The 25,702-nt window shown below is 41.3% G+C and overlaps 1 protein-coding gene across 5 annotated transcripts; it reads right to left on the bottom strand.

The window, feature by feature from the left end:
- Positions 1 to 600: 600 nt before the first annotated feature.
- PATZ1 (POZ/BTB and AT hook containing zinc finger 1) lies at positions 601 to 25,628 on the bottom strand. Of its 5 annotated transcripts, XM_030501775.1 has the most exons (6): positions 23,880 to 25,628; positions 21,457 to 21,520; positions 18,062 to 18,133; positions 15,487 to 15,658; positions 9,583 to 9,720; positions 601 to 7,709 (listed from the first exon to the last, which is right to left on the bottom strand). In XM_030501775.1, the coding sequence occupies exons 1-6, from the start codon at positions 25,154 to 25,156 to the stop codon at positions 7,291 to 7,293; spliced, it is 2,142 nt and encodes a 713-aa protein (XP_030357635.1). In that variant the 5' UTR covers positions 25,157 to 25,628; the 3' UTR covers positions 601 to 7,290. The 5 variants fall into 5 exon arrangements, with proteins under 5 accessions (XP_030357635.1, XP_030357636.1, XP_030357637.1 ...); XM_030501776.1 differs by lacking the exon at positions 18,062 to 18,133 and having other exon boundaries at positions 23,880 to 25,627; XM_030501777.1 differs by lacking the exon at positions 9,583 to 9,720 and having other exon boundaries at positions 23,880 to 25,166.
- Between the last annotated feature and the right edge of the window lie 74 nt (positions 25,629 to 25,702).

Here is a 25,702-nt window from a genome sequence, read left to right as displayed (position 1 = left end):
TATGTTTACAGAATAGGGCAAATCTCTGTTGTTATTTTAGTCTTGAGTTTGCCATTCTTTCAGAAGGTCAGGGCTCAAACTGGTACCACCACTAGGAAGCAAAAAGACCAGGAAGGAACAAAGGTTTAATAAAGGTTTGCCCCATTACTTCACTTATTTCTTTAGGATATAATGGTGTTGAGTTAGAACACAGTGCATTTAACTAATGACCTAGCAGCTGACGTAGGCAGGCCAGAAGCAGAAATACATATTTATATGTACTCATTTTTATTTTCACTGCCTTCCAGGTATTCAGGGAAGACAGTATCAAATTTCACATAAATCCTTGCTACTCCATCTACTTATGTTAGAAGAATGTTAAGAGATCTTATAGCACAGCAGCAGAGAAAGGATCTTCTAGCCCAAATAAGGCCATCGTGATACACAGTGTTGCAACCTGCCCATCGCACTATGGGTTTTCATAGAACTGAGTGAAGCTGGGCAAAGGCAGGAACTGTATCTGAAAGGAGGAAGAGTTTGAGAGATGAGAAAATCAAGCTGTCTCTCTGTGCACTCATGGCCTCAACTCTCCGTCTCCAGGAAATGAATGCATGCAGCCTGCAGAGTTTAATTCTCTTTTGGTTTATTACTATTTAAAAATCAGTTTTTGTATCCCCTTCTACAGAGGCTTCACCTTCCAACAGAACATACAAAAAATACACACAATAGAAAAAAAAAAGATAGGTAGGTAAGTTGCTTTATACAAACAGGTCCCTAAGAACCCAAAAAGGCTAAAACAGGCTCGGTTTCAATAGAAGCAGGCCCATAAATAAGCAAGAGACTTCATTCAAGTAGGGAAAGAGTCATCCATCCTCACCTAAGATCCTTTCTTGCTCACACTGAAGATAATGGGAGGATTCCCAACAACTTCAGTAGAAGCAGGATTGGGATTCATCAGAGCCAATGGCAAACTTTCCTGCTCCTTCCCTTCCAAGGCACTGTCTCTTCCATACAGCGTGCAGCCAGGGCAAAACACCATTTTCCTGGCTCATCCCAAACTCAGTTTCAGTTGTTCACTCTACAGAACATCTGAGAACAGCCTTTTATTTTCTCTCTTACACTGTGTATTTGTACTAATTGCAGCAAACTTTCAGATGACAACAGTACTGAAGAGGAATTCTGAGCCCAAGAGCAAGGCTTGGTTGATTCTTTCAGGAGCCAGCAGTCAGTCTGACAACTTTGCAGAGGGCATGTAAAAATCGCCTGGAGAAGGCACCAGTTTGTGGACACAGCAGCCAAAAAGCTATTAGCAAGCATGAGACTGATTTATTATGAAAACACTTACCCAAGCTCACTATGTGACTACAGGAAGCTCAAGAGCATTTATGGCTGCCAGTGGCTGTATGAAGTGCCCCATGGTCCACATAGAACCCAGGAGCTGGGAGGGGGTCACTGGAACATCAGCGAGACACCAGTTACCTCCTTCCTTCAGTACAGCTCAGTTCAGAGCACCTCCAGGTCTCCAAATTGCAGTACAATTAGAGAGGCCACCCAGGAAAAGCTTTGTTCACATAAACCCTGAGAGGGGATCAACAGTGCCAGGCAGTCTTTAAATCAAGTATTTCACTTTTCAGGAAAAATGTGGCCAAATGTTTGTTCAACTTTGCATTATGCTTGAAGTCAGTGAGGCCAAACACTTGCAGCAGAGCTCACAGCACAACTGTGTAGCACAGTTTGGCACATCAATCAAGTCTTGAAACAGTCTTACCCAAGGGTTATCATCATCTCATTTTATAGACGGGAACAAAACACAGAAGAGGCTAGAGATGACACAAGGTGTTAATTCTTTACAAACAGGCCGCGTTACTGCTACCACAGAGCAAACAACTGTGGTTTTTCACTAACATGCTTTAAACATTCCAGCTATCACCACAACCCCTTACAGACAGGGTTCCTGCTCCTGTTCTGCATCTCTTTGCAGTTACATCATTTAACTATTTTTAAGGTTGGTGGTTTGGTTTTTTTCCCCTTTTTTTATCTTTTTTAGGCAAAGTTCTCTGCTTTGTTTTACAGCTAACACAGGTTTTTGCAGAGCTGTACACATCTGAATAGGTACCACACTGACACAGGAATGTGTGAAGAGTGAAGGTGGCACGGAAGCAGGCAGGAAGACATTATGCCAGTGCTTTTGCTGCTGAGTCTGCCACAGTAGATGTGGTGTCAGGGAGCACTGCCTCCCTCCGGGTCCCAGGCTCAGTGCTCCAGAACATGCTGCCTTCTGACAGGGACAAGGAGCAGCAGTTTGGGCTGAAAGCCAAGTCTGTTCCCAAAGGCTCATTCACAACAGCTGAAGGATCTTGTTTTGAAAAGGATGTTCAGGATAAAAAACCAGGACTCTCTCAGGAGACATGGGAATCTTCCAGAAACTGTTCTGCCTTTTAAATTTTCCTACTGGGTTTTTTTCCCCTCTTTGCTCATTTGTTTTGTCTCTCGGGGTTGGACTGAGAGCATAAGCTCAGAGATTCACTGTGAGCTTATGTTCTGTTCAATTAAAACTCAGATACTGTGCCCAGGCAAAAGGTGAACGGTACAAAGCTGGCTTAATATACATTAAAATATTCATAATGCTGTTAAGGTATGTTCATAATGCTGAAAAAGCCAACACATTCCATGGTTTTGTTTGGCACTTGCTCTCAGAGTTTCTGCCATGCTGAACAATTGAAAATATCTGGTTATTTCTGTGGTGATAAAGAAAAGCCTTTCCCGTTTCATTACTGAAAATTTTAGTAGCTGGTTTTTTTACTTTGTCCATTTATCTCTCATGAAACCCAAAGAGAGCTCTTGCTCTCCATTCATTCTTCCAACACTGAAGTCTGGAATTCCTTTGAAGTTTACTTTGGCATCTACTTCCTCAAGCAAGCACCTTAAAAAAAATTAAAGCTGAAAGTGGTACCCCACTCCAGACTCAAGACATAAGTTCAGATATTGATTTCTAGGAACAAAGATTTAGTGAAAAAACAAGACACTAAAGTTACAACAGAGCCTACAAAATCTAGGTTAGCTTTCATACTATCGATTCAGTTAGTTGAGTTAGATAGACATTCAGTTACACAGCTCTTCTATTCAAGTCATTCCTTACTGCTGACAGCAGTTGAGGGAGGAACAATAACTTCAGGGAATACACGGGAAATAACAAATATTCCCTAAGTCACTGGCACTCAAACAGGTCTAAAATTGTGACTGGGCATTTGCAATTATGCAAAAGATTGGTAGGAAGACCAACTCCACACCATCTTAGACTTCTAGGCTTTAAAACCCAAACAAATCAATCACACACCCCCCCTAACATATAATACTTTGCCCTACTATAGTTAAGGCACTGGATTGAGAGAAGGAAAAATCTGTGTTCAATTTCTGGTTCTGCTATCAATTTCCCATGTTATCATGGGCAAATCACTTCACATTGAGAGCTCACACGCACCACATTACCATGCATCAGGTGAGCCACACTAGGAAGTCTGTTTGCACACATTTAACACATGACAAATGCAAGGCCATTTAACTCAGTATGGAATAAATTCACATTAAATCACTTTACCTTGCATTTGTTGTTGATTAACAGTACATAAAGATAAAATCAGGCAATGAAAGAAGCCCAATGATAAGTCTGTGTCCCTACATTCAACACAACACTTAAGCATGCATGCAAGCGGTTTTTAGTCCTTCGGTTTTATTTCACTCATTCACCTATAAGCATCTACTCTTTTCTCATCTACCTTTAATGTTTAGATTATAAATGGTTGAAGATTTTTTCATCATACCTAATACACAAGGGTCTAATCCTCAGTTGAGGGGTTTAGGGACTCCTATAATACAAAGAAATACTACAACTCTGATTATCTGAATTTGTATGAACTGAAGTTCCCTTCTTGGCAGAAAAGTACACTGACTCCAACATCGGACTGCAGTCCCACCAAAGATGATGATAAGAAAAGGAGGGCTGGCCCAAAATGAGAACTATCATCTGTACACTGATGAACCAATTAAAAATGTAATATAAACAAGTGAGGTTACAGCTCAGGGCATGTTAAGTACTTCCATTTGAATTCTGAACTTCTGAGGACGAGTTTCTGTTTAGATCTGTCTTCTGTTCTCTGAGAAGCAGGCATTTCCCAAAGCACACAATATAAAGAATTTGCATATAAATTATTAACCAGAATGGAACAATATGCCCCCAAAGAAGCAAAAAGCTCTGAAAACATACCACTGCCAAAGATCTGCCCAAACTAGTGCTGGCACTGGTCTGCATCAGTCTCTTGTGTCGGTGCAAATCCCTCCCGTTTACACTAGGATGATCCAGAATTGTCATTTCAGGATTGTTCACTTCCTGCCCAATTGTTTCCCTGTCCACTAGACTGAGAAGTAAGTAGCTTTCAATCGATGGATTCATGACAACTTAGTAAGCATTTTCTTTGACAAGCAAAATGCACGGTTAGTGTTTTACAAGGCTTCCTATTTAGTTCAAGGCTTTTCATTTGTTTCATCAGGTCAAATTCTGTAGCATTCAAAATTAAATTCTGATACACATGGCTAAATTCAACCCACTAGTAACACTGGAGTCAGTGGAGCCATATGTAGGATGAAAACACCCTATATTCTAGAGTTGGCTTTTGGAGTTGAATTTTATGACTACTGCACCCTCTTTGAGTACACACAGGAACACAAACTCCTTAAATATTTCAGAATACAACCTTAATTCAACAGAAATTTTCCTGGTGGCTTAAACACGAGCTATTACTAAATCAGAGTGGCTGCAGTTGCATTTCCTAACCCCAACGAATTGTTATGCTGACTGGAAAGCCTGCTCTATCTCCCCTTGCTTGGCAGTTTACAAGCTTGTCTCAGTATGGTCTACATTAGTAAGGTATTTGAAAATGTTATGTTACCTTCCTGAAATGTCCATTTTCTACTTGCCATCTAAGCTTACCAGTACAGCAACAGCAATTCCATGAAGCTTTAGTTTTAAGGTGGGTTGGTTTGGTTTTATCTTTGTTTTTTTCCCTTCAAATGAGACTCATACCTATTCCAGGGATTCTGGGAGAAGATAAATGGAGAGGAACATGTCCTTCAGTCTCCCAACACAGATTAGTAGCAAAACCTCAAGTCTGCTGCAACATGCTCTCAATTTAGAAAGTGCTGGTGCTATAAAGAGAAAGCCATTGATTATTAATCCTTGGCTTGTAACACTCAAGAGCAAGTACAAAAAATGTAGCTTCTTAGAAAAGAGAAGCTAGGGCTTCTAAGTCTGTAGAATTTAGAACATCATTTCAAAATCCATATACTTATACAAAAGGCTCTATAATTCCAACATTAAAAAAAAATCAGGAATGTATCTTATTTCAGTTATGCATTAGCTGCAAGGTTTGGATTAGGAGCACCTGGGCAATGCAAGTTGTGGTGCAACAGCAGTTTGTGGCTATGTTCACATTTAATATAGATATGTCTCCTGCAGAGGATGTAGGTCCTGGTCTGAGGTGGTCTACCCTGCTCCAGCACTGTATTAATGATGGAGAAAGCTATTGCTTCATAGAATGCATGGCTGGTATGGGACTTGGGCTTTTCAGAGTGGCCTTTCTAGACCAAATCACTGCTTAAACCTTCGCTTATTAATCCTCACAACTGTGATGTAGAGGAAACTCTTCACAGATGGGAAATTAAACAATTCAGGGAGCTTTCCTATGTGACCTTGAGCATCAACAGCAGAACCATAATTATAACTCAGAGTATTCCTAACTCCTAACCCTGTGTTAAACAACATTTATACCTGGATTTGGTACATAAAACCTTGACAAGTTACATGGGAGGAAAGGGAGGGTCAAGAAAGGACATTATTTCTGCACAAGTGCTATTTTCAGATTAAATGGAACCTCCAACAGCCTAGAGCCCAGCTTCTTTGCATTTTGTAATCAATTCTTTTTGAGAGATATGCTGTTTGCAATTCCCATCTCTTTCAGTAGAAACCCTTCTTATTTGGAAAGAAAGGATTAAGACTGGCTTTTGCAAACCTGACTAGAGACAGATCAGGAGAGCACGAGTGTAGCCAAAAAGCCCAGCTCACTGAGAATACAGTACAGTGCAGAGTGGGATTAATGTCTTATTTACTGGCTCTCATTTGCACACCTTTTGGACAGGTGGCTAAACTGCTCAAAAACCAGACAAAACGAGGGGATGCAAAGTAACATACTAACTTCTTTAATAGAGTCCAATCCAATTAAAGCAAAAATCACTCTGTGAACCCCTGGGTTTATTCACACTAAACAAGTCAGTGGTACATAGTGTTAACCCGATAGCTCATTGTGTTTATACCCTAGGTCCCCACATGAAAAATGAGCACCAGTCAACCAGACTGCAATGGTATTTTTCCTTTTTTTTCTTTTTCATAAAACTATTTCTTTCATAGACTTAAAACAACCAACTAGCCAAGTTATTAATTATGGTACATCTAAAAAAAGAATTAATACTAACCCTAATGTGACTGCTGCTTTAAGAGTGCTCTGTGTATCGCCTTAGACTGGCTTTTCAGTAGCAATTCACTACAACAGGTCCTAAAATAATAATAATAGAGAATTAAAAAAACTGACAGCAAGTTTAATGGTCAAAAGTAACAAAAACAACCTGTTCTGAATGGTGATTTTTCTCAGCAGTTCAGTTCTGCTACAGCACTCACAGCCTCACAAATGGCAGAAGGGGTTCAAATTCTTGCACCTTCTTTTAAGATTTTGTTTTTTAAAAGGACAACTGCATTGTACCCTGGTAGGTACCATGGGGCATTTTACTTACTGTTATAGTCAATAATGGGGCAATAATGGGTCTGGTTTTAAAACTTACTGTTTTTCTGGGGTAGGTTAGGGAAGGTGGGGAATAGAGAGAGAACAAAAGCATAGCTCCCTGTAGCTGTAGCTCCCCAGGTGCCTTGGTCACTAGGACTGTCTAATTCTCAGATCAGTGCTGGTAACATTTATTCTAGAAGATCACAACTAAACACCAGCAGCAGCCTCTAAAGCTCCATTTGGTGTTTTAGGTCATGTCTTCTGTTCAAGGTCACCATCTTCTGTATTTTATCAGCTAAGAAGCATTTTCTTCCTCTCCCCAGTGAAGGTTTAAAGGTGGGGTAGGGCATGAGATAAAAGGGGAAGCTAAAATGAATAAAAAATTCTCAGCTATAGAACCAAATTTCATTATTTCCTCTTTCATTCACAGCATCTTATCATTATAGCCAGACTGCTGCTTTGCTTTAAGATCAAACTGATCTCATTTCCCCTCTGGCCCCATTGGTTGCTGGTCGACCTCTGGATCCACTAGGGATGATGCAAATGCTGACTGGACGATCTGAAACCCAAATGACTCCAGGAGAGACATGTTCTGTTGGGGTGAAAAGGGGGATCCTAGAGCAGGACCGAGGTCCCCCAGTGGGCCACCGAGGGCCCTGACGTGAACTTTCTGTATGTGTTTGTTCAGATAAGACTTTGATCTGAAAAAGCTGCCACACTCAGGGCAAGGGTACTTCTTCTCTCCTTCCGTCTCCATTTTGTTTTTGCTGACTGCCATGTCACACGAGAAGGACCCATTGGTGCTCTGTTTCTCAGGAGTCTTGAGGTCACTGGTGTCAGAAAGGTCTCCGTATGAATCAGAACTCTCAATCGGGTCCGAATGTGAACATTTCTGGCCTTCTACGGGAAAAAAAAAAGAGAAGTTTTCAGAATCTTATCTCCCAAAAGAAGTATTTAACATGCATTAAAATAGATCATACTGGTTACCACCTGATTTCATTAATGCCTGTCATGACAGAATGATACATACTTAACATTGCAATCTCTCATATTCAAGAGCCCTTGACCACAGGTCTTCTTTACAAACCACAGCTGCTATCAGAGCAACATCCAGGTTTTTAGTATGGACTTTTCATGATATTGAATGGGACCATAATGGGACTCTGATTTATATAACACTTTTTTGAATCCCATAGATGTCTCACCAACATTTATACCTCAGGCACTACAAAAGGATGGACCTAATGATGAGTTTTTAACTCTGCAATTCAATCCTACACTTCTGAAATATTGTTGTTACTTTGGGGGAGAGCCTAGAAACCTCATGAAGAACAGGCTGCAGCAAGATGTGAAGAAACCTGGAAACACTCAACAAAACAGCAGTGAGCTACTGCAATTTAAGGCATGAAATTCCACTTAGTCTTGAGGAACTTTTTTATTTTTACAAATCAAGTGCAATGCTGTTAGAAGTGAACTTCATAATCTAAAATGGTTCCATCTTAAAATACTGTAGTGTGAAACAGGAGGGAGGTCAGAGACACTATTTTAAGTCATTTGGATACATATCCTGGCAAAGCCATTGGTATGTTTGGAGTGCTCCCCATTCTCCTCTCACATTATGCCAAGAAAGTTTGTCCACACTTTTTGCTCAGCGCATGTGAATGAGCGTGGGAAACCCAGAAATACTCCTCAACAAGTCTCTGAATACAAATAAGCTGGAACTACTATTAACTCTAAAAGACCAAAGAACCACTTGGCACAACCCAAAAGACAGATTTGCTCTGGACTCAGCATTACAAACCAAACAGGATATGCATGAAATCAATACACCACTGAGCTGGAGTAAATCTCTTGTTAAGTCAGCACACCACCCAAACCCAAAGGGCTTCTGTAGTAACTCTATCAGGACTTCAACAGAAAGAAAAAAATCACACAACTAGCTTTCTGCTGGCACAGACTTTGTTTAACCCAGCCTGCTGTGTTCCCCTGGGCCAAAAAAAAAACCCAACTTTTTGGGACAACCATGGTTTTGAAGAATTTTCTGATGTTTCAGCTTCCCCAAGAATACTTACAGCTCAAACCAAGAAGCAGAAAGCAAGCTATTCTACAGAAATTTTACAGCCTCACATATTCAGAAGTTAAATATTCTTCAGCTATTCCTACAATTGTTTTTTCTATAAGCTAAAACCAGGTTAAACGAACAAACAAAAAAGCAACAGTACTATCACCCTCTATCTGTCCTCCCCAACAACAGCATTAATAAGTGTAACTACAGGTAGCTGCACAGCTCCTCATCAAACTGAGAATGCATACTTCTTCCACCTCTCAAGAATCTCTATGAACTGCATTCTGCAGGCCCCCCTTCCTTCACCAGAAGTTAGATATGTGGTTTGACTGACACGAGACTCAAGCAGAATGGTACTAAGGAACTATGAAGAATCTGCACCCCCCAGGCAACATTCAAATACTGACTGCTCCTAGGAAGATGGTCAAGATGAACTAATATGGCTTTTTCAATCTCTAAAATCAAAGAAGCTGCCAAAAATTCATGTACCCTTACATGTCCATCTCCTTCCCCCAGACTTGTGAAATCAGCTATCCAAGGACAGGTATTAAATACTATGTGATGCTCTGCAATTTCTCTGCATCTCCCTAAGCTTCTCTCCAGTGTTTTTGCTGTCTTTCCTCCCTCCCCTTGCTCACACCCAGCCCAGCATCCCACAACACAAAGTTCTGCACAGAGCAGCAAGGTGCAGAGCAGCGAGTCTCTTGCCTTTGATGCCATAGGTCCTGACGCAGTGGAACGCTGCTCCCCCATTCGGGATGGACTCCTGGTGCCTGGAGACCTGGGGAAGGGGAACACCGTGGTGGGTTTTAACATGGACCTTTAAGTAGGAGGCAGAGGAGAAACCTAAACAAGATAAAAGGAGATGAGATCCTGCCACCAGCAAAGACACACATCTGCCTTCCCCATTCCTTTAATCTTTGTCTTGCTCCTACTCCCTATTACAAAGTTGCTGTTATACTAACTTGATTTCTGGTTACCTATAACATGCTCAAGTAGGATTTCTAGACATAATCAGGCAATGAATACATTTCATTAGACTTCATTTGCTGTTTGGAAGTCATGATGAAAGAACAGCCTCCTTGAGAAACAAACCCAATGCAAGCAAACCTAGCAGGTAACATGAAACTCTCGGGAAAAACAAAGGCAGAGGAGACATGATACAAAAAGGAAAGGCACCCATGTCCCTTCACCATTTTTGTGCTGCTTTATTTTAATTAAATAGATGTTCATAATTTGATAATACTTTGGACGACAGTTCAAATTAGTTTATTTTATGCTGTTCAGATTTGAAGGGATGCCATTTAGTAACACCCCTCTTTGGTATTTAGTGTGCTTGTCCCCTTAGTGAACCCTAGAAGGCAGAAAGCTAAAGCTACTGAGGTTTTAAGGCATACAGTTTTGTTCTATAGCAATTTTTGAAAACACTTTCACCCTTCAGCTCATCCTGAATTTCAAAAAACAATAAAACTCATATTTTGTCTGCAGTTAAAAACCCCCAATAAAACTAAAATGAAATGTCAATATTTCTATTAGTTCTGCTCTGTCAGCCCAAACCACTGAACTTAAAAATGTAGATTTCAAACAGCTAATTTCTGAACAAAACAGTGTTTTACATTTGTGCATGTGCTTTTCTGAATTGTTTTGGAAGTCTCACAAATGCAACCTTTTCCTTTCATGCAATAAATTATCTCAAATGTACTTTGGGATGTTTTAAAATTCAATTTTTATAAGATTTGCAGTTAGTACTCATGCATTTGGAGTACATATATGAGGCACAAAGACTTCCTACACAGGGTACCCCTATCAACAGCCGCCTTAGTTTTCTATTATGTTTTGAACGGAATATTATGGTACTTTCACATTAGAAACATTTTTATTGAACACCTTAGAACACAACACAAGTTTCACCATAACAGACAGAGTTTCAGATTTGTCTATTCCTTTCCATATAGAGAAAGCCCAGGATCTAGATATTTTTAAACTCATACAGCATTTACAGCACAAGCAAGAGAAGCTTCACACCAATGCTTCATTTTAAATACAGATAGATATACTACTGTAAAGCCATTTTTCTACTGATAAAACTGCATTTATGTTTGATGCTATATATATTTATGTTTGATGCTATATAAGAACATCTTAGGAAGGATGCAGAACCAATACTGGCACAGCTCTCTGGTGGATTTTCTGATAGCAGCTGTTAGGTGAACTTAACAATGAACGTGGCTTTACACTAGAATTCCCTATGCCAACCCAACAGAATATCTCTCTACCCAGACTTTTCTTAGAAGCCAGGATCAAAGAGTGTTCAGGGGTTATTAAGAACTATTTCTGCAGGACCTGCAGAGCAAGATAGAACTCCACAGCAACCTGCTGAAGGGCAAAAGGGCAGACTACCGAGAATGAGCAAGAGTTACTGTAGACTCCTGAGTTGAAGATAAATGCACAGAATAGCAGATACATCACAAGTGAAGAAACCAAGAACACACGACTCAAAATACAATACAGCAGAATCACTTTGGCCACGTGTCATCCAGGGAATCAATGTAAGGGTATTATCCTCTGAGATAATGCAAGACCTATCCTCAGACACAAAATGCTGCACTGAAAATCTCTCTGGCCCACAAGAGAATGTATTTTTCCAAATACCAAAAATTCACTCTGGAGATGGAAAGAACCAGTGTTTGACCAGATATAGAGAAAAGGACACAATATAGAGCTATAATGGTGATACTTCCAACTACAACGTACTCCCCTTATTTCAGACGTGTCTAATAACCACATGCATGCTGAGATGAGCCTCTACATAGCAATGCACTAAAATCCTACTGCCAACCGTTAAAAAAGGACTACATACAGCTATTCAGTGTCCTTCTATACTACAGTTGCCACAGAAAGATCTGAAGTTGTAATCTCTGCTATGTGGTATTTTTTCTGAACTCAGAACTATTTGTAGAGCACATTGTTTTCTATAATGAAAACTGCCTGCAAAGTGTGTTTGCTCCCCTTTATGCACTTGGCAGATGAACATGTGAGTCATCAACTTCCATCAAAGCAGTAAGAATGCCAACAGGAAACTTTAAAGTGAGATTTTTTTGTTCTGTTTTTATCCTATCTTTTTTTTCTGAAGCACTTAGCACTGGCATCCCCGTCCCGTCCCCCCCCAACCTTAATTATGAATGCCTGTCCTGGAAGGACAGGGAATTCAGAGATAATAATCCTTTAGTTTTTAAAAGCTCTTTAAAAACAAAGTCAGGCTAATGCAGAGAATCAAGTGGCAGTGATTTTCAAAGAAGAAATGTATTATTGTTTTACCCATGCACATCTCTCAGCTTTGCAGAACAGATTATTTCTTCATACCAGAGGAACCAACATTAAAAACATGCAGAGAGAAGAAATGATTTGCTTTATATAAATGGGACCTATCCCTTGATCTCTTAGATACATCTATAAGGAGACAGACTACAGAAATAACTGCAGGATGCTCCTTTTTCAAAAATTCCAATTTGGATTTAGCTGGAACATGTGCAGAATATATCTCACTTTAACCAACTCTCTATCCACCAGGAAATACACAAGAATTCATCTTACTGTAAACAAGAATTCCATCTAACTTGCCATTGGAATATTTACCCTTCTCCTAAGTCATTTCTGTGAAATAAACAATGTTTGTGCATCAGGAGAAAAACAGAAAAGGAATCTCTGGAGTTGCACCTGTGATTATGAAGTACCAGTTCTAGACTCGCCAAAGTCATTCATCTCTGAAGCTCTTTGAAAAAGCCCACACAAGCAAATACAGTTCCTAAGAATGGTTATAGAAGATTATGTAACAACAAAGCAGGAGCAGGTCTTTTTTATTTCAACTGATTAAAGAGAATTTGTCTTAAAAAGTGAGGATTGGGGATTAGTTTTCGTAAGCACATTTTAGATGAATTCTTAAAAGAAAACCCCAACAAACCCAACAGAAAATCCCAGGGGAAAAAAACCCCACAAAACAAAACCAAAACTAAAACCAACCAAACCAACCAACAACATTGTCCAGCTTCCCTGATTTAACAGGATTTAATTGCTTCCATAATTATTCTAAGCATAAAGAACCTACGTGAGAAAATAACCTGGAAAAAGCACCAAATCACGATGGTGATTTTTGGACATTATACTGCCATTTCGTAAAAGAAATGAATAAATGGAATCAGCAAATGGGGACACACACGACATGACAAACCAGTGGCTACTGCTGTCAGCCACGTACTGAGCTCTCCATCTCCTAAATCCACTAAACCTTTAAAAGAACATGAGACACTTGATTAAGAAAAGCCTTAAGTCTTCTGGTGGGATATACTGTTCCTGTGGGGTTCTAAGCTCTGTCTTTAACACCAGGATATGTTAATCTGGGTAATAATCACCTTTTCATTCACTTTTTTGGTTTTTTTGTGGGCCAACATCCAAAATTCTCTCTACAAGCAGCTTGAGCATCTTGCTCAACAATATTATATTCAGAACTAGCTAAGATCCAAATAATACAAAATATACCAGCATGTTAGCCGAGGGAAGAATCAAACAAAATTCTATTGCACAAGCACCACAGTCATGGCACAACTGCAGGGCGGGGGGGACGGTGAGTACCTTCTGACTGCACAAATACCTATCAGATAGATGCTTCTACCCGAGAAATTTTCCACTACACTTCATCTTGCCAGGCTCTACAATGTAAAAGGTACCTATTTAAAACAATCAACATTATCATTTGATTCTAGAACACTGTGTATTAAAAATTGTCCTGTTTTGGTTCATAAATCTATAATCAAACTTCATAGCATAAAACAATGAGTTCATAACATAGTTGTTTGACAAATCCAGTCTGTATTTTCCCTTTCCTATGAATTTTAACACGTAGATATTTTAACAATAATTCACCAGATGAATTATATTTTCTGAGTGCTGCTGGAAACTGAAATTCACAGCAGACTAGATTCTGACAAGACACATAGACTGTAAGCAAAAAAGTAGATGCTCCAAGTTTGCTGTACAACAGGTCCCCTATCCTTCTACACAGAAGTATACATTCTATTTATATCTCCACTGTACATTTAAACCTGTAAAATATGAATAAACCATTTAGTCATTTCATTGTTTGCATGCCAGAGCTGTCTTTTGTCATTCTGGCTGAATTTCAAAAGAGCTGCAGTGACATCCAGTGGTAGTTCAGTTGAAACTCAATCTTAAAAATCTTGGAAACAAGACAATTCCTCCCAACCCGTTTGGAGTTTCTGTTTGGCACCATGTTCAACTAAAGGAGAGCACGATAGCAACCGGATCTTGGATAGCCTCTTTTCCATGTTGTTACCACAAAAAGAATCAGGATAAGCTTAAGCAGTTTTTCAGAAGATAGACCTTCAGCTGGAAAGCAAGCCAAGCTTCATTTCATACCAGCTATCCGGAGCTTCCAAATCCGAAGATTTTTAACCAAGGTGCCTTTGTCCCTCAAACTTAACAATGCTATCAGGACCTAAAAGACTGTTGAACTACTGGAAATGCCTCTCTTGCAATTTAATGTCTCTCATTACTCATCAACTGACTCCTAGTCATCCAAAAGCTCCCTGTACAGTTCTCACATTAAATACAGAACAGCTTTATTCTCTCAAAAGATTTCACTTCTCTTAAATTAGAAAAGGGAACACACATCATAAATAATGGACTCATCAGAAAAAATAAGATCCCAAAACACAACAGCAGCCTCTTCCTACTAGGTATGAATGCCTGTGTGAGCCAACAATGTATTCTGAAGTTGTGTATTAATCATTCAAAAAAAAAAAAAAAAGACGACAATAATGAGTCAAAATTCTTTTTCCAGCTTGCCTCACAGCCCACAAAGCCTAAATTTACAACGCTCTCCAATTGAAGAGTACCACAAACAGACGGAAAAGCTTCAAAAGCTCTTAGCCATATGGTTTAGTCGAGCAGGGAGTTGGACTCGATGATATTTATGGTCCCTTCCAACTCAAGACATTCTATGATTCTGTGAAAAGCTGTATCTGTACAAACAAAGGTAAAGCACATACCTAGTGCTCTTTACAAAATTTGCTTTAGAAATGTACACTAACACAAAGCAATTTCTTGGGTTAAGAGGGAGAAGCAGCTTGAATCTACTGCTGCACCAGGAGGTTAAGCAAGACTGATAATATAGATTTTTTTAAGGTACAGTATATTGGTGTGTATTTTACAGATTCTTCTTCCTAACTGATTGCAAGGACTCAAGTCTAGCCAGGCGTAGGAAAAAAAAGTGTATGGTGAATAGCAGCAAGGCAACATATCATGGTTATTGCACAGCTTATTGTATTTAGCAAATAAAACTCTTAAAACTGTCTAGAAACAATTTGCTTCAGATTTAAACTGAATTTCTTCAGGAACTATCAGCCATGTAAAAAGGCCAGAGGCCAGACCTATAGCTCCATCAGTTTCAAGGTTAACTATTCAATAAGAAAAACAGAGACTACGTACACATCTACGGCATAACCTCCTCCTGCTGCAGGCAGACTCACGCAGCCTTACAGCTTCCCTCAAGCGCTGTCCCATCCCACTGAAATAAAACAATAGTTTCTTCATTACCTCGGTTACAGATAGTGCAGAAATTGCTTGGTCCTTCACTATGTTTCTTCAAATGATCTGCCATATATGCTGCTCTCAAGTACTTCCCACACACCTGGCATGGAACTTTGTCTTCATGACATGCTAGGTGTGAGCGCAGTCGGTCACGAGTGGCAAAGGAAGCATTACAAGTCTGCAGGTATAATGAGAACTATGTGACTCATCAACTCTGCTAAAAGCACTGATATTGAACATATTTAGTATGCCTTAGAGTAAATACCTTAGATCCTGTGCATACACACAAATGACATGATGTGCAAGGCATTTTCCCACAATAAAAAATTCAGATAACCAACACACTGCACAAGATGTAATGTTTCTACTTCAGAGAATTAAGAAAGCAAGAAAACAGCTCTAACATACTACAGACAGCAAAACTTAAATCAACTTAGAGTTGTAAGGCCTTAGCTCCTCTCTGAGGCTGAAGATACTAAAACTTCAAGTAGTATTTAACAAAAGAAACAGCAGAAACCTCTTCATTCCATTTACAGTAAGTTCTGCCATTTCACCGAGCCATTACAAACACTTCAGACCACTCAAAATGTCCTTTCTGTCAGCTTCCTAAATTTTTTTCTTTGATCTGATCAATCTAACTTCAGTACATAGAATCCCTCTGGAGTATGAAGACGTACAAAGCAAGCATCAGAAAACTGGCTGGGATGAGATTATGATGAAAGACAGTAAAAGAGCCATCCTGGTATCCACCGTAGCAGTGCAGACAAATTGTGGAAGTGAAGCTTCAGAACTGAGCAGGTATCAAAATAACTGCATGACCCTGTAATCTGTTTATAACTTACCCCTGATCAAGGTATCATATTCCACTCACTACTGTGAAACAAGCTTGATTTGGCATTAAAATAATATTGATTTTACTTGCCCACTTCCCAGGCGTAATCCATATGGTAAGATGAGTGAAGGCTTCCTCCCAGTTTTATGATCACAGCAATTGGCAGGCATGCAGACTACATATATAGCCCATTACAACAGCCTGCCAGCTCTGAAAGGCTTGCTCTATCTCTAACACATGAAGGAAAATAAATCACCAGCAATACACTGTACAAGTTATTAAAGATACAGTCTGAAACCATTGCTCACAAGTGTGAGAGGAAGAACAAAAGCAAACATACATTAGAATGACCAGAGTAAGCGGGCAACATTACACTTACGGAGTAAGTGTAACATTCAAGAGCGTAGAGTGTTTCATTTATATCACTTTTATATAAAACAACACGGTTTTAAGATGTATAACCAGAACCCTTTCAGAGGTAATATGAGGCTATTAAGTGACTTGGGAACTGGATATATTCTGTCTTTTCAAGTATCAGTGTGTAATTAAACAACTGTTTCTCGATACACTTTAATGTAACAATCCTAGCAAAATTCCAGAATTATAACTTTAAATAAGTGAAATTGATAATACAGAAGACCATAACCCACATAATTTTATATAATTTAGTTTATCAAGAGCTTAATAAAAAAAAACAACATTGAAGACAGCTGAAAAGTACCTATCAATTTCAGGAGGCTTTACACTCATTTGATCCTGTGAGATGCCTAAGTATGGTAAACTCCCATAGAGCTGAGACTATTCTGCAGCAAGCACAAGGCTTAGCACCTCAGAGGATCAGGACTTACTGAACTTAAAAAGACAACAGTAAAATTAACTGGATTTCTGCAATATACACAGTTTAACTAAGCTCACCAGACAAAGATTCGTAAATCACAAGTAGTGAAGAGGCAAATTCTGGAACGTGAAAGATTTCTCTTCATTTGAAATCTCAGTACACAGCGCTGAGCAAAACAGGTGCAGCTTTCACTTACTAAAATGTCCTCAGAGGTAAACACTCATTTCAGGCAGGATTCCAGCACTGATACTAATCAATCTGTTGGATATCAACTAAAGATATGTAACTAGACAATCAAAAATGACAGCCAAGAGATCCATCATCAGTAAGTGTAAAAATATTGAGCCACAGGAAGCGTCCATACAAAAGCATTGGGAATGCATTAGTTGATGAAGCAGGCCAGAGACAAATCACAGGGATGCCAGAAGTAAAACCAGATCTGTCCCATATTGAACTTATCAAGTTGAAAGTTTAGGGAAAGACAATATAATAATTTCTGTGTTTGATCTCTTTGCTGCTGAGTTGTGCACAGTTCACCTTTGGATAAGCTACATAATAAACCAGATCTGTGAAGAAGCTTAAAAAAAAGTAAAAATTAAGTCCAGTGGAGAAAGCAAGAACCAGAGTAGCTGAACCATAACAATGGGAGACAGGACCAGGTTTAAAGAAGACCCCAAAGTTAATATTCAAATAGTTAATATTTATAAAAGGTATAGAGAAAAAAAAAAAAAGTTTTATCTTACAAAAGATGTGAAGTGCTAAATAAGTGCTAAGAATTTATCATTAATTGTTAATCATAGAAGAAAACTCTCCAGTGCTTTCCTATCAAACATTGCACAGCTATATAAATAGATTAAAAAAGAATATATATATATATATATAAAGTTTAAAAAACATTGTTTAAGAAATACCTCTTGAAGGTTCAACTTTTCTATGGATGTGGATGTCTCTGAGCTTATTCCATGGTGGCTGCCATTTTCCTGCTAATAGGCAGGAAGTAAGAGAAATTAGGACAGGAAGAAACTCATTCTGCATTGAAATCAATGGGAAAAGCACTGGATTTGGGATGCCAATTTTAGGGTTACTTAAATAAATAGATTCTTTTCTTTGTCAAAAGTTGTGCTTTAATTTAACCTGCATTTTTCTCTTTCTAAATTGCCAGAATAACAACCTGTCTCTTATCCCTGAGAAGAGGCAAACTTCTGTTTTCTCCCCTTGTTCTTTTGCATCCACAGATTTTGAGATCGCTGTTTCCTCCCAAACTGCAGCCTAACTTTCATACCATTCACACTCAAAAGCCAACACCCCAGCTTCACCCCTTCCCATGGTGAGTCAGCAAACTGAGCTACCCCATCATGGCCAGAAAACTGACTTACCCCTTCTCCTACATCCAGAACTCTGCTGTCAGATTAAAAAAAAAAAAATTTAAAAATAAATGAACAATTAAAAAAATCACCAGTGCAACAATCCAGGGGAAAACATCCAGAGTGGCATTTGGTGTCTTGTCTGGACACCAAAGCAACTTCTTGGATTTTTCAGCTGCCTTGGTTCTTTGGAGGCCTTCCCTATTCTGAGTCTGTTTTACCAGTAATGAAAAAGCTGGAATCAGGTCTTTGTCTGGCATCAGGTGCTGCAACTTCGGATAGTTTTTCAAAGATCTGTGAAGCACAGCTGCTATTTTAGGGGGATGAGTGTAGGATTACATGCTGAGCACTAAAAACTAGAGCTGTTGTGGTGATGTTCAGCTCACAATTGTCCTGCTTCTCATAGTTTCATTCTGAAGTTGGGTAGACACCTTCACACTTTGGCTTTGGTAGCGTAAAATGCACCAGGATGCTACATCAACAAAACATTAGGTATCCACTGGTCTGCAAAGATAAATGAGGGCTCAGGTAAATGGCCAGTGGATTTTGTTTAAATCATAATAGAGCACAACTTCCAGGAATGCCATTGCCATAGAGGATTCTGGAAAGCTTTCCTGTTTACTGAGCACTTCTCTTTTGCAGTAAACATAAACAAAGCATGACAATAACATTTCCAACAGGAACTCATTCAAAAAGGATGCTCAATGCTGTTCAGGTTGCTCTCAAGGGGAGCTAGTTTGCCAAACAAAATCAATGGAAAAAAAAAAAAGAGAATGGAAAATGGGGAAACATTACAGTATTAAGCTGTTTTCCTTCTTAGTGGCCAGATTCTGTGTTTAGATACACATCATGGAACAGAAGCATTACTGGTTATGAGATGACCACAAGGAGAACTTTATCAATTTATACATCAGCTTTTGGATTTGAAGCCAATTTTCTGTGTGATGGCATCCCTTCTGTGGTTTGTACCGTGTAAAGCAGATCTGTGCATGTTTAAGAAGACTTTCTAAATCTGACAGGATACTATAAAGTATTGGTTTTGCAAGGACACACAACAGCTCCTTAACAAATTTTCTACACCTTAAGATTCATGAAAAATTAACTTTGCATGGTTAAGCAGCCAAAAATCAAAATCAAACCAAGCCTGAATGAGCACCTCAACTCTGTCTTGATGCTGGTAACCTACAGCCTGTACCTTTGAACTGAATGAATGACCAGTGCATGCACAATTATGGTGCTTTAGACAACACACAACAAGAAAGGCTGATGTTAGAAACTGCTATCATAAAATACATGTGTGCCAGGAGACAGAGTTGAGCTTGGCTGTACTATCTTAGCTTCTGTATTTCTTTACGTTCTAGCTCTTAGTGTATCCTCTGATTCACGCTTCTAGAGTTTATATTTAATATTCTTAAATCAATCAGAAAACTATTCAAAAATTATCAGGCATTCAGCTGGCAAAGGACATGTTTATTAATGCTACTCATAAACTCTGTTCATTCAGTAACCTTGATGTCAACTGGCAAGAGACTGGTGAGTTTCTGTTTGTGTTGGGACCTAAACATTCACTTTCATACTTGCACACAAATACATGTTCATGGAAAAAACTGTAGTCATCTTCAGTTCATCCACCCGGACCCCTTGCTATCCCCAAATTATGAAGTCTTTTTATGAGTGGAATTTTCCAATTTATGTAAATCTCTAACTCCTAAGTCATCTTAAGAAGCTTAAACCAGTCTAAGGTTTTATATAGGATATGCAGTTAAATCAATGTGAAGTCCCTACGGCCTGATTTTTGAAGGTGTTGCGCTTCCACAGATCATATGGAGGTCAACAGAAACCTTCAGATTGCTCTATATGCCTGAAAAAAATGTTCATTGGATTATTAAAATTGCAAAATGTTTCAAAACTTTCATAATTTGGAGGAAACGTGGGAGAGATGTGTCAAGATACAGGGGAAAAAAACCGCAGCTCAGGAGGCAGCAGTGATGTAGGACTGACGGACTGGGTTCAGACAGGGTGGTTAAAAATTTTAGAAGACAAAAAATCCTCTGAGCTTCACTGTCTTCAAAGAAAATGAAAATTACCTTGCTCCAACTTTCTTTAAATAAATCAATCAATCTTTCTTCAGAGACCAAGCATGGAAACTGTTAGCCCAGCAAATGTTTTAGAAGTTTGCCCGACAACTATGTGAAGGCAGTGAATGACAGTGGAAGCCGATTCTCAACTTTGGTTTTAGTTACCACTTCCAGGCACCTTTTACAACTCTCTACAAGTGAATTACAAAATATGTTTCTTAATTTGATCTTTTAAACCCTAATGAATAATTTATTAACTGGAAAAAACTATATACAACATTATAACATTGTATTACAAAGGATACTGTGATGCCATTATGTATATTCTCCCTGGGATAAAACCAAAAAGCTTCCAATTTTGCTCAGTGCAATGTTCTGAAGGCTATGTGATTAAAAAATCAAAGTATCTTGGCAAGTTATGATATTCACCAATTTTATTTGAAAGTATTCTAAAAAAAAAAAAAACCCAAAATGAAGTCAGCATTGGAGCCTCCTGTTGGCAACAACTGCAATAAATAAAAAAAGGAGGAAGGGGCATGGAGGCCATCAACAGTGACACTGACTCTAAGCCCAGGGACAAGGTGGCTGGGTAAGAGATCCAGGGTGAGACTTGGGATAGAGCAGCAGGGAAGAGCATCTGGTAGGAGGGGAGGGAGGCAGGAGGACCAAAGCTGTAGATGACACAAGGGGCTGGGGGATGGGAGGGATGGAAAGCAGCTGTCACTGTTGAACACTGTTATTTACCCATATTTATCCCAATTCACACATACGTGGTATTTTTACTGATACTTCGTAATTGTCTGCACACCTAAACGCAATGCCAAAGATTACCCATACATCAGTCTAAACCCCTCCAGCTCCTACCTGACACTTGTGAGGTCTCTCTGAGGTATGCACCTGTTTGATGTGTCCATTCAAGTGGTCTGGCCTTGAAAGAAAATACACATAAGCACACTTAAAACAAATACTAAAAGTAAACTTACAATTTTAATGAAAAAATAAGATCCCAGTGGTGGATTATTACAAATGTATTATAAATGTGGTGATATTTAACTCTCCAAGAACCAGATGACCAGTAACTGGGACTCTACCTTGACAAGTACCCTCTCCAACTTGCTAAAAAGGCAGCATTTTCTCAGGGAGAAATGATGACTGATCAGAGAAAACAGGAAATACAAGCTACTATTTTCAAGCCTGCATGTTCCCTTCCAAAATCCTATTTAGATCTTGACAATCAGGGCACCCTGATTTACAGTTGCTGAGTATTTGAAAATCAGATCCTTTTGGTTTCTGTCCCAACCACGGATGTACGAAGCCAACTTTAAGCACCTCCGTGCAAAAAGGCTGACAGTAAACTGTTGCTGTGACACATTTTCCACCAGCAACATGAAAACCTATTGTCCTAACTTACAACTTGGTGGGGAAACTGCATTAATAAAGTGCTCTGAAGGTCCCAACTAGAAGGTGCAATGGAAGAGCAAATTATTACTGAAATAAAAAGATAGACCATTCTCCACAATCGGTAAAGCCTACTTTGAAGAAGAGAGGACTGAATAGCTGCAGATTTTCCTGGTGGGAGTTTCTCCTAGTGGGAAGAAAGCTTTTCATTGTATGAGGCCAAAATTGCTTGGAAACAAGTTCTCCACCCTCTCCTCCCCCAACTTCCCAGCTGCGCCAATGGGAGGGCTCGGGATGGAATTCACACACTGCAGACAGAAAATAGGCTGAACTTTGCAGGGAGGCTGTTAAACCTGATGCTCCAGCAAGCGGGCTGGAGCCGTGCAACCGGAAAGACTGGTTGGGGTCCTTGTAGGTACCTGAAGCCTAGCAACCTCACGTGCTGCGCCATGGAGCGAAGGAAAGGCTACTAAAATTAGACATTCCACTTCCAACTGCCGTTGGCTGAATATTGAAACTTAAAAGAGACTCTTCTTTTCATTCATACTTGGATTTTAGAAACAGAGACATTTTTGTTCCTTCGCTTCCTTTTAGGACAGCATTCCTGCCTGTTCACATTAACTCACTGGGAAAAATGAGAACTCAACATGTAGCTTCCACTCTCCCCTGTGGACAAAACCCCCTTATACAGCAACAGTGGAAATCTTCCAGTGTGAATAAAACCAGTAAAAATTGGCAGATGATCCCAGGTAGCACTATGATAAGAAAAATACTCTCACTACTAGCCACAGGTGAAATTTTCATGTTAGAACTTCCCATCCCTAAATCTGCAGTCCCTGTGCAGATGCATCCCTAATTATTGCTGATTTTAAAAATAAAGAAAAAAAGAGTCTACATTGTCTTAACTTATTTCAGTAACAGCAAGTCCTGCTATCAAAAAGAGAGCTAGCAGGGGCATAATTCCTGCACTGAGAGCATAGTAGCCTTCTGATTTGTTTTCGGATTCCGATTCCTTCCCTCCTGGTTAGAGCAGAAAAGCCGCGGCTGCTACAAAAGCAACACAGAGTGTACGCATCCCCCTCCCCCCACTGCTTCTACTCTCCAAGCGAGCAGCAAACTTCCAAAGAAGTTTCAAATTCATTAACTCAGACTATAAGATACCACTAACACGACTACGTGTATCAAACTACTTATTAAATTAACTCCCACAAACAGTGACAACAAAAAAATCAGCAACATTAAATGCACAGATCTTACGTATGTTGCAGGGCAGAAACAGGATCCCCTTCAGAAGGATGTAAACCCAAAGGACACAAAGATCATGTAATAAAAGATACTTGATGCTGCAGCCTTTGAAATCTCACCTCTTCCTTCACATTTGGGTGATAAAAAACATTACGAACTAAGAGAAATGAAGGGAAGTTAAGAAAAAGAAAATTTAAAATGGATACGAGAAAAATAATAATCTTGAGATGTATTAATATTTGCACTTCAACAGCACCTTCCAACTACCTACAAATCAGTAGTCTCAAGACACTTATGTGAGGGAGGTAATTACTTCAATACCCATTTCACAGAAGAGTCATTCGAGGGAGAGACTAACTGATTTGCCCAAGGACACGCATACACCAAGCCTGGGACAAAGCTGGGAATGTTACCCAGAAGCCACACTGACTCCCAGTTCTATGTCTTAATTACTTTTAAACCCTTTCAAGAGATTGTGGAATAGCGTCCCAGCGGAAATGCGGGAAGTCTCATTTCTTGAGACGTTTTAAAGTGGAACAGTCAAAACTATCCTAAGTACAAACTGTTCTTGCTTCCCAAAGAATAAAGATGACAACTTCCTAGGTCTCCGTTCGTGTGTATGGTCCTTATAAGTACTCTCTTACCTGGAAAAGCCTTTTCCACAGCTCTGGCAGATGTAGGGCTTTCCCACAGAGCCATCATGAGATCGAACATGATAGGACATCCTGTCTTTCCGCTTGAACCGTAAGCCACACACCGGACAAGAGTAAGGCTTCTCGCCAGAGTGAGACAGCTTGTGCCGATTCAGATGGTACACGTCCCGAAAAATCTTGCCACAGATCTCACAGGCCACCTGTTTCCTCGTCCTGCTTCTTTTTCGGGGAGCATCAGGGTCATCCTGACCAGGGACACCATTTTCACCCAGTCTTGGGGGTGGGATGTCTATGTAGCCCAGCTGTAAGCTTGTCACCCCATGTTGAGCCTCATGCTGACGAAGACGATTAGCATCCGTAAATACTTTCCCACAGAGACCGCAAGGCAGGATACCAGCCTCTCGCAGCCCCCCTGGGGTACCAAACATCATGGAGTCCAAGAGATTGGCTTTACGGGGACGCCCTCTGCCCCTCTTGGTGCTTAAAGTAGGGGCACTAGCAGCAACATTCTGGAAGGGTGAGGCCAGCAGCGGTGGGGACAGAGGTCCTGCCACCATGGGCAGGCGGTCCACGCCCTGCAGAACAGGTAGGGAGGACTGCGCAGCAGTGAGCGCAGCACGTGTGGCCTCGTCTTCGGGCATGCCAGCAATGCCATTGCCATTGGGTGCCAAAGTGGCACCGTTGGTCATGTCAAGAGGGAAGCCAAGGTCAGCAGCCCCTGGACGGAAGAGCATGATGTCGGGGCGTGCAGGGGGCACGAGGAGCTGCACATTGGACTGCTTGATGACCTCCTGGCAGATGTCGATCACAGAGCGCATCAGCAGGAACTTGGCGGCCGTCATGAGCTCCGGGAAGCTCTCCAACCGCACCACGATGCGCGACGTGTAGGCGAAGTCCAGGATGTCTCCGAATACCTTGGAGCTGATGGTGTGCATCTCCAGCTCCCGCCCGCCCCCGGGGGTCCCGCCGGCCGCCGCACCGCCGGCCGCCGCCGCCTCCGTCGCGCCCCCCTCCGCGCTGCCGCCACCTGCCCCGTCGCCCAGCTGCGCGCTGAACACCGACTCGAAGTACTCGCTGCAAGCGGCCAGCACCGCCCGGTGCGCCGGGAAGCTCTCGTCGCCCACTCGCAGGAGCACGTCGCAGAAGCGGCCGCCGTTCTTGCGCTGCTGGTTGAGGCTGTGCAGCATGTCGGCGCTGTGCCGGCTCACCTGGTACGTGTAGCAGCCCGACGAGGGGCCGCAGGCGGCGGCCTCGCTCACCCGCTCCATGGGGGCTGCGCCGCCCCGCTGGCGCCCGCAGGGGGCGCGCGCTCTCAGGCCGCCCGGCGGCGCGCGCCGCCTCCTCCTCCCCGCCCCTGTCCGGGCCGACGGCGGCGGCGCGCGCTGCGCTCCCTGCACAGCGCGAGGGGATTGCGGGAGGGGGGGGTGGGGGGGGCGAGACAAAAGGCTCGGGCGGCCGAGGGGCGCGCGCCGCGCGGGGCCGCCGCGGCCGCGCGAGCTCCGCCCGGTCCCGGCCGCCACGAGGCGCTGCGGCCGCGGAGGCCGCCGCGGGAAGGGGCGTGCGCGGCGCGGCTGCAGCGAAGCCGGGAGGGAGGGGGAAGCTCCGGCGGCTGCGGCTCCGGGCTGCCGGCTCCGTCCGTCCCTGTGTGTTTGGAGCGGAGGAAAGATGGCAGCGGCTGCACTTCCTCTTGCACTTTCACCCCTGGGGGGAGGAGAAGGAGGGGGCGATACCACCCCCCCTACAAAAATCCAGCGGGGGCCCCCCGGCTGCTGCTCCCCGACCAAGCGCCGCCGCCGCCGGCTCCGGTCCGGGCC

The sequence above is a fragment of the Strigops habroptila genome, chromosome 11 (assembly GCF_004027225.2).
Source record: "Strigops habroptila isolate Jane chromosome 11, bStrHab1.2.pri, whole genome shotgun sequence".
Classification (NCBI taxonomy): Eukaryota; Metazoa; Chordata; class Aves; order Psittaciformes; family Psittacidae; genus Strigops; species Strigops habroptila.
This window is presented reverse-complemented; position numbering and strand designations above follow the sequence as displayed.